Source organism: Triticum aestivum, chromosome 1A (assembly GCF_018294505.1).
Source record: "Triticum aestivum cultivar Chinese Spring chromosome 1A, IWGSC CS RefSeq v2.1, whole genome shotgun sequence".
NCBI classification, from domain to species: Eukaryota; Viridiplantae; Streptophyta; class Magnoliopsida; order Poales; family Poaceae; genus Triticum; species Triticum aestivum.
Window position 1 is genome coordinate 69533754 of NC_057794.1, and position 8939 is coordinate 69542692.

Sequence of the window (8939 nt, forward strand, 5' to 3'; positions counted from 1 at the left end):
CGAACCTCGGGCGGCGGGATCGACGGCGGCGGCGTCCGGCGGGGCGGCGGGCGGCGGCGCGGTGGCGGGCGACAGCGGCGCGGCGCGGCGGCGACGCGGTGGCGGGCGACGGCGGGGTCGGGCGGCTGGGGCGGGGTCGGGCGGCTGGGGCTAGGGTTTGTCCCAGGGCTGGGCCGGCTTATAAAGCCACCTCGGGCCGGAGTCCTAGCCGGACACGGCCCGTAGGTTGGTTCGTTTTTTTAAATATTACGCGCAGAAGAAAAATAAAAAGAAATACTAAACGGACTCTAAAAATTCCAAAATAAATTTTCATGGGCTTCTAAAATCAAGGCTCACAAGGTGAACATTTATTTGGGACCTAAATGCAATTTTGAAAAACGCACATTTTTCCTAAATTCAAATAAAACACCAAAAAACTTTGAAATAAAATCTTATTTGATTTTATTATTTGATCCTCAATATTTCTTTATTTTGAGAAAGTCATTTTATTCCCTCTCTCATATTTTGTAATAGAAATAATTGATGATAAAATAAATAAAATCAAACGATCCTATTCTCAAAATTTGAGAAAACTCAAATAGGAAAATAACGAAATCCCCAACTCTCTCCGTGGGTCATTGAGTTGCGTAGAATTTCTAGGATCAACCAAAATGCAAAATAAAATATGATATGCAATGATGATCTAATGTATAACATTCCAAATTGAAAATTTGGGATGTTGCATAATCTCTTCAACTTGCTCCACGATAACCTTCAAACCTCCTACAAGAACAGTCATTGTTTTAAAGTCCACATGAATACTTACAAGCAATGATCACAAACATTTATGGAACATTCTTTAAAAAGTTCAAGAGATTAGTTTTAAAAAGAACCCCACAAGCTGATATAAGTACATGTTAAAAGGATAATCAAGTTCATGTATATTAACCAGGAGAAGTTCAAAAAGAAACTTTTAAAAAGTTTGTATTAGAAAGATGTATTCTTCATAACATCTGGTGAGGAGGACCATACATGGAAGGAATGTAGTTGCAGCCTGCAGGACTTACCGCATACAGGGCACACTAGTACTGATGAATTTTCTCTATACTTGTTCATCAACCAAAATAGACAGTAGGGTCGAGAGAGCATTATAGGCAGCATACAGAATTAATTTTTGTCTAGTTTTGGGTTGCACGTGAGGCAAATGAATCATACAAAATACTGATAGAAAATCATACTTTTTTCTCGCAAAACCAAACCTCTAAACCTTCCTACAATAATTCTTTGAACTTGCACACGTAGCTGAATTGAACTTTTCAACATTGGATCCCCTAATGTCATAGCAGTTCCCTCTTATAAATTTTTGCTAATTGATATGTACTACGGAACTGATGTAGGTCCTTGTTGAACTTCTACTTGCTATTCTAAGGTCCTAACTGATGCATGTCCTTCTGTTGAACTTCTACTTGCTATTCCAAGGTCTTTTAATAAAAACTTACGAAAGAAAATAGAGATGCGGTGGTGTGGCAGCACCGTGCAGCATGACATCTCGCTGGAGAAGCAACACTGCAGCTTGTGAGCACCCGCTGGATGCAGCAAGCCACACCCTGATCCCTGGTCGCCGTTGTGGTTGGTGGCCATGGCGGCTCATATGGGGCGTTGGTCGTGGCGACGCGTGGGGAGCGTGGACGCGGTGGCTTGTGCACCCGCATGTCGTGGCAATCTCATATATGTGTTTGTGTAAGTACCTATTTTAGGCCATCCTGAAAATTGTGTAGATAAAAAGAAATTGGTAAGAAATACACCATGTTGTAAGCTGTTGATTACAACTTTACAAGTATATGGGGCTGAAACATGGTGAAAACATCGGTTCCATATCTTTATCGATAATATGGTGCACTACTAAATTGTTATCATAAGGAACTAGCATGTCTCATTTCTCACTTGAAATTATGTATGAGAGGTACTGATTGATGAATATAATCAGTACATGATGACTTCCCTGTCTAGTTCAATAGTCATATTCAAAACGTGGAATTTCCCATAATTTTTATGCAAGAGTTATTGAAACTCGTGTTCCAGCCAGGCCAAAGGAGGATTTAAATGCCCTGCAAAAAAAGGATTTAAACAGCAGGTCACTGCCCAAATAATGAATGGAACAACTGCACCATATTCATTCATCTGTAGCAACTTCTGTATGATATCAATCAGAACAAGGGAGAGAAAATCAACACGTACTCTTCTACTTTGATGGAGATGGGGCTATACCAAATAACTTTCAGTAAAATGCAGATACTTGTAACTGTTAATTTTTCTGAAGGAAATGGGTATTAGCACCATAGACCTTTAGTATTTCTGAAAATGATTAATCTTCAACTAACCGCTCAATGACAAGTGAACTTACAGGGGTATGCACTATCTGATTCAGACGTTTGCCAACTTCACCATCATTTTTATTGAGAATTGTCAACAAGATCGACTGTCATCTCCGCTCCATACAGGTATACTCCTGGGCAACATGTGGAACCTATCAGCCTCATGAGAAACATGTGTAACCTATCGAGGTTATCCTAATCCTGCACCATTACCAGCAAAAAGCATCAATAAATAGGCAAACTCTTCAAGAGAAGCAACATACACATCTGTACTAACCATCCCAGATATACCACTGCTATTTATTTGTTCAGAGGTATGCACAGGTTAAGTTTGTTTCAGTGCTACCTCATCGTCCCATTTGAAACTATAAATAAAACACTAACAAACCTTGCATTTATTCTTTCAAACCAAGAAAACCTTCAACTGTTATATGTCTCAAACAAATGTAGGAACACACATGTTAATTTGGCGGAGAAATGTGTCCATGAGTATTCAATGCATTAGCCATGAGCCAAGTTGCGGGAAGAGACACTACATCCATCCATATCCATTTCTGGGAGAAATTCGGGGGTAAAGTAAAGGGCAAAGCTTGCTTGCGCTGCCTGCACCGGCTTGCTCATACGTGTTCCTGCAAAATGATGGATGTCTTGCCGGAGAAATGAGACAGCAGAACCCCTCCCCACTGTCGAACAGCTGCGGTCGGCGGCCGCCGGCGAGAGAGTAGATGGAATGGATCCTCCTGAGCACCATCTCTGACGCCATGTATTCCTCATCTCTTCTAGCGTTCCCCTGCTCCAAGTAGTTAGTTACAAGTAGAAATAATGCCTTTCTTCAGGATGTAGCAGCAGCAGTGGTAGTACGCAAGGTATCGCATCTCGGTCCATGGTGAGTCATGGAAGGCGTCGATCCTTATATACTTCAACAAAAACTGGTTAAGACCAAAAACTGAAGGAGTCGAAATTCAAGAAACTAACTTATGTTCCTTATGTACTTGAACTATTTAAAATTTGAAGATTTGAATTAATGTTTTACCTAAGTACCGACACTAGAAAATACATAAAACCATTTTTAACACAAAAAATCTCTACAACTACTAGTACTACAAAATGCATTATGCAGGCAGAGAGTACAACATAAAACTCCCACTCTCAGACTGTAATTCACTGCAAATAGTGAAAATAATTTTTTGATAAAGAACGAGAGGAGGTGAATTTGAGGGATCCTCTACTTGAACTGGACAGAGATAAATAGACGAACTGAAAGCTCACACATGAACAGAGGAACTGGCCAAGCTCCACACGAACTGTTATCCATAGGCTTCTCCTTGTCCCTGCCCTAATAAAAGCTAAGTCTGGACTTTGAACTGCTCTGGAACAAAATCTGCTATGGGTCAGTTTTATCATAGGAATAATATCAATCAAGTTGAGGGTATTCACGACACAACAAGAACAAGCAACCAACTTTTTCGACAAATTTGAGAGAGGAGAAAGAGAGAGATCCATGCGGGGTTGTAGCGAAAAGGGCGGCTCCCGCATCATCAGTCCGTCAGTGCAAGACAGGGAATAGCCGCAGGTCACAAAGAGGGTGGATGTCTACGTCATCATCGTAGTACTGAGGGACGCGCCCCTGCCGAACTGCTAGAGGCGGTGGCACCCGACGGCGAGCGGAACCTCCCCACAAACTGACGTCGATGGCTAGAGGCGGAGGAGCTCCACCCCAGCAAGGCTCGCCGCCCCACCACACTGGCGCCACCACTTCTAGCACACCTCCCGATCTGCGCCGTTCGGACGTGGGGTGGCAGGGCGGTGGCGGGATGCGGGATCGCCGGGAGATAGGGGCGCTGGGTGACCGGGCAACAACGAGGCGCGGGGTGGCCGGGAAGCCGCGGGGTGCTGGGTTCCCGGGAGGCAGCAGGGCGTGGGATGGCCGGGAGACGATGGGACGCTTGGTGGCTGGGCGGTGGCGGGGCGCGGGGTGGCCGGGTGGCGGCGGGGAACGGGGTGGCCGGGCGACGGCAGGGCGCGGGGTGGCCGGGCGACGACGGGGACGAGGTGGTGGGGTAGCCGGGCCGGCCTTTGCGGGCTGATGGAATTTAGTCCAGTTGGTTTCATCGGATCGGTGAATTTGCATTTTGCTTCTATATAGGGCGTGAGAGTAAAAAAATATTATCCTGTTACTAGTGGTGGGGTCGCGCTATTCGTCACCCGAGTGAGGAATAGTTATTCTTCACCCCCTCTATTTTACCATCAATGCATCGTAATTTTACGTTCCGTAAGTTTTGTCTTATTTCCGACGCAAAAAGGGGCCGTAAGAATAACCAGTTACACCAAATGATGCAGTCAAAACAGCCAAAACCACACCTGTGACCCAAGTTAATTCACGGGGTTTTTTAAATCCCCCTGTGAGATACACACGAAATACATGCAGGATCATCATTAAAACCATCATACTTGCTGACCATCGATGAACGGATCGGATTAACCAACCAAAGTTGGCCTCGGTCATTATGTATTGAACCGAGGAAAAAGCCTCTGTAACGGTTGGTCGGTAGTAAAAAGTCATAGCAAAACCGGTAGCGACTTGTACTAGAAAATAAGTAAGTGTAATTCCCCCTAAACAATAAAATATGTTGACATGGGGAAAATATATAATCACCGTAAAAAATATTTTATGTTATGTAAAATTACAAACGTAAAAACATAGTCTAAAATACACATAAACTGCAAATTTTCTGGTTTTATGACCTATATTTTTATTTTTTTTATGTCAAATTTTACGTAGTGAATCAATAGAAATGTAACTATTTGAATTCAAGACGTAATTTAATTATGAAATGATCATAAGATTACCTCGGATAAAGAATAACTTATTCTGCACCCTGGGTGATGAATAGTAACAATATATATATATATATATATATATATATATATGCCTGGGCACCTTGCCTATAAACCGTCGGATTACGCTGAGATATGTGCACTTGTACTAGTACTAGAGTGTTTCATTAGAAAATAGTTATTGCTAATTATTGCCCACATTAGAATAGAAAGCGAGAATGAACAATTAACGGTCACATGCATGGTACGTGCAGTATTCTACAGAGAGTATATAATTATTAGGTATGTCTCCATTAAAACTATATTATTTTTGGATATGTCGTCAAGGCATATACATGTACTAAAAAATGAGTTTGTGTGTACAATATCTTAGGTATATGTACATATTCTATACATTAGGTATATGTAAATTATACAATTTTTGAGTATATCTCCAGTATCAGTTACAGATATGTCTCAACAGAATATACGTGATAAAAAATATGTTCGGGTATGTACCGTCCAAAGTATATCAATTTTATTTATATCTACAAAGCATACGTATAATGAAAAAGAGTATGCGGGTATAAAATCCTAGGTCCACATACACATGGGAAAAATCATGTGTGGGTATTGGCACGCAATGTGCATTCCTAAAACTAAAAATAATCGTGTATGGGTATGCATTATATTTTCCTAAAAGTAAAATAATAATTTGGATCACATTTTATATTATATGGTCATCTTAATTTGTATAAAAACATTAGGCATTAAAAAGTGTGACCCGGCCTTATATTATTTGATCGTATCTGATACCTTAAAAATAAAAGCGTACATACATACCCTCTTTGTTTGAAAAGAAATCATTGCTAGGAAACAATAGTACATTTATTTTTTGGAAAGCAATCAATAACCGTTAATGGTTGTAGTGCATGCAAACAAATTTGGAAAGTCATTTATCGTGCATTCTACATTATGCACTACAAATATGAGTTGCCATATAATGGGTTTAGGTGCCCAGGCACCTAGGTGCCCCAAACAATTTATATATATATATATATATGATAACATTATTCTAATTATAGGATTAGAATAACTATTCTGATTACGGTTCGCTATATAGAGGGGCGCGGAGGTCCTCCCGAAGTCACGGAGAAAAGAAAAAAGAAAAACGCCACACCTAGCCCACTCGTCCACCTCTTCCTCCCCGACCCCGATCCAGCGGCGTCGAGCTCTCGCCGCCTGCCACAACCGTCGCGCCGCCGGCCCGCTTCCGACCACCGCCGCAGCACCATCCCACCTGACGCGCCGCCGTCCCGGCTCCTCACCGCCACCCCTCGACGCGCCTCCATCCACACTTGCCCCATCCACCCACTACCCCGCGCAGCGGCGTGCACCACGACCCCCGCAACCCACCCCCGCCGGCGTTGGCTAGCTCCCACCCGCACCGCCGCCTGCAACCATCCGAACCCCAGCTGTCTGCAGCCCTGAACTTCCTCTCGACCCTCCCGATCTGTGCCACTTGCGTCGCCGTGTCGCAGCGCATCCCAGCCCGCGCGACCTGCGCCGGTGCGCGTCGCCGCACCTCCTGCCGTCACGCCATCGTCACACGTCCTCCCTAGCCACCGTGCGGCCCCGCGCCACCAGCAATCCACCTTCCCTCACACCGGACTGGATCCGGCGAGGTCAACGCTCCCTGACACGCCTCCACTGCAGCCAACCACCACTCGCCTCCGTCGATTTGGCTGCTATCTCCCGCCGCCAGCCTTTATCCCCTCGTGGCTGTCCCCGGCGAGGCTCCCCCGCCACCAACACTGCCCCTCCTAGCTTCTCCCCCGTCTCCTTCCATCTTCCACTGCGCGTGAAGGACGCCGTGGCAGGGAACGTGAGCTCGCTGGATTCCTTGCCCGTACATTTATTTGAACTAGCGATTCCTTGCACGTATAGCTGCAGTGTCCAGGACATTCAACTTCGCCGCCTCACGCCGTGCAACTTCGCCGCGTATTGCAACTTGCTCCGCTTCGAGGCGCCATGCTTGTGGCAGTGGCCTCATTTGATGTCTGAAGTTGGATCCTTCCAACCTATCTTAAAAAATGTATCCAAGTCAAAGCGTCATTTCCTTCCCCCTTTCCTGTTTTGTATTGTTCTGAATTTGATGTCTGAAGTTCAGCTGTACTGTCCCCCCTGTCCAGTTTGTGTATCTGCTCCATTTTTTGTAGCTGCTGTAGGTTGCAGCACCTGTCATCAAAATCCGAACTTAGCCCCATGTCGTGTGCCAAATCATGTAGCTGACCATGAAGCTTTGCCTCCCTGCTACTGCTACATCGGCAATTTGGCATGAAATTCAACAACTTTAGCTAGAGTTTAGATAATCGAATGACAGAAGTTGCTCTAGAAACTAGAGTAGTATACTGCAGGCTTCAGAATGTAGATAACCGAATGTTCATACAGTCAAACCTATAAGTATACTTCAGAGTCAGAGTGTAGGTTATATGAAGATATTCAGAAGTTCACTATATGAAGATATTCAGAAGTATTATTACTAAAAAGATTAGTGTGTTTGGTGCGTGTGTGCTGAGTGTGATGTCTCTTGTGCGTGGGCGCTCACTATATGGGTGTTCGTGTGTTCTGATGTGTATTCGAGCTCATATATGTGCGCTCTGTTTTTTCTTACCATTCATGTGTGCGCTCCGGTGTGTGAGCTTTGGCTTCTGAAAAAAGCATTCTGAAGAAACTAGTGCTACTGTTAGTTGACCATCCATATATTCCTTCAGCTCAGTAAAATAGTTGGTCTAGAAACTGGTGCTACTGTTAGTTACTTTTACACAATTCTCTAGTAGTTGGTTAGCCTAAATCAGTAGGCATCGAGCTCAAAGATTGTGAAACTGAAACTCTGTACACTAGTCTAGCAGACAACAAGAGATGCTCTAACTGAAAATCTGAAACTCGATTGTGTCGCGAGTGCCTAACCATGTTCATCGATGCAGCTCTGATCACAGACTCTTTATTTTTCCTTGTGAAATCAATGCAGGTGTGGCCATCCGGTCGCGAGAGATGTGTGGAGCGCTGCAGTCCGCTCGTCGTTGACCCCGTGTTTGCCAACGGCCGAGATTATTGTTGCGTGTGGACTGCAGCGACGACCGAATCCGACCTTCACCAGCATCACCATTCTTCCTTCTCCTGTTCACCAACGTGCACCGCCATCCGCTTGTGACGTTCCACCCGCTAATGTAAAAGACAAAAAGATTTGTACAGGAGATGTTAATGTAGTACTGCTCATGGGCAAAAGTTTATCAAAGTTCTCACAATTTTTTTTTGTAAAAAGTATAGAAATTCATGGAAGTTCGATTTGTGTATGCTTGTGAGACCGAAACCTTTTTCAGTTGTCATCCAAAAAATGTGGATATGTCTTGCGCGTGTGTGTGTGCAGTACACCGAATTGAAAAAGACTATTTTCTGTCATGTAGATAAAAGAAAGAACATAGAAAATTTAAAAATGTGGATACACACATTTTCTATGTATGAGCAAAGAACAAGAAAAATTAATAATTTTTCCTTCTTTATTTTCCTCTTTGTGATTGTGTGTTCTCCCTGTGTTTTTACAAAATGTCCACAATGAAAGAAAATGTGCCATCTTCCCTGTGTGGTCTGCGCATTTGGTTGCTTCACAAAAAAAGTCAGTGAAGTTTAAGTATTATTGCTGCTGAATTCAAAACTAAAAGAACGAGGAGTGCCCAAAGTTTGGTGCTTTCGTCAACACCAGCGGTT

General features: G+C 43.8%; 1 protein-coding gene across 1 annotated transcript; it reads left to right on the plus strand.

Moving 5' to 3' along the window:
• The first annotated feature begins 4277 nt into the window (after positions 1 to 4277).
• Positions 4278 to 8569, plus strand: LOC123133476 (uncharacterized). The gene is made up of 3 exons (XM_044553227.1): positions 4278 to 4406; positions 6607 to 7056; positions 8203 to 8569. The coding sequence occupies exons 1-3, from the start codon at positions 4278 to 4280 to the stop codon at positions 8383 to 8385; spliced, it is 762 nt and encodes a 253-aa protein (XP_044409162.1). The 3' UTR covers positions 8386 to 8569.
• Positions 8570 to 8939: the final 370 nt, after the last annotated feature.

Bases quoted from the DNA above. Each gene is read 5' to 3' on its own strand.
- LOC123133476 (XM_044553227.1), top strand. From the start codon at position 4,278: ATGGCCGGGAGACGATGGGACGCTTGGTGGCTGGGCGGTGGCGGGGCG. The intron at 4,407-6,606 runs GTGGTGGGGTAG...GGCGTTGGCTAG, and splicing joins CGGGCGACGACGGGGACGAG to CTCCCACCCGCACCGCCGCC. The intron at 7,057-8,202 runs GTGAGCTCGCTG...AAATCAATGCAG, and splicing joins AGGACGCCGTGGCAGGGAAC to GTGTGGCCATCCGGTCGCGA.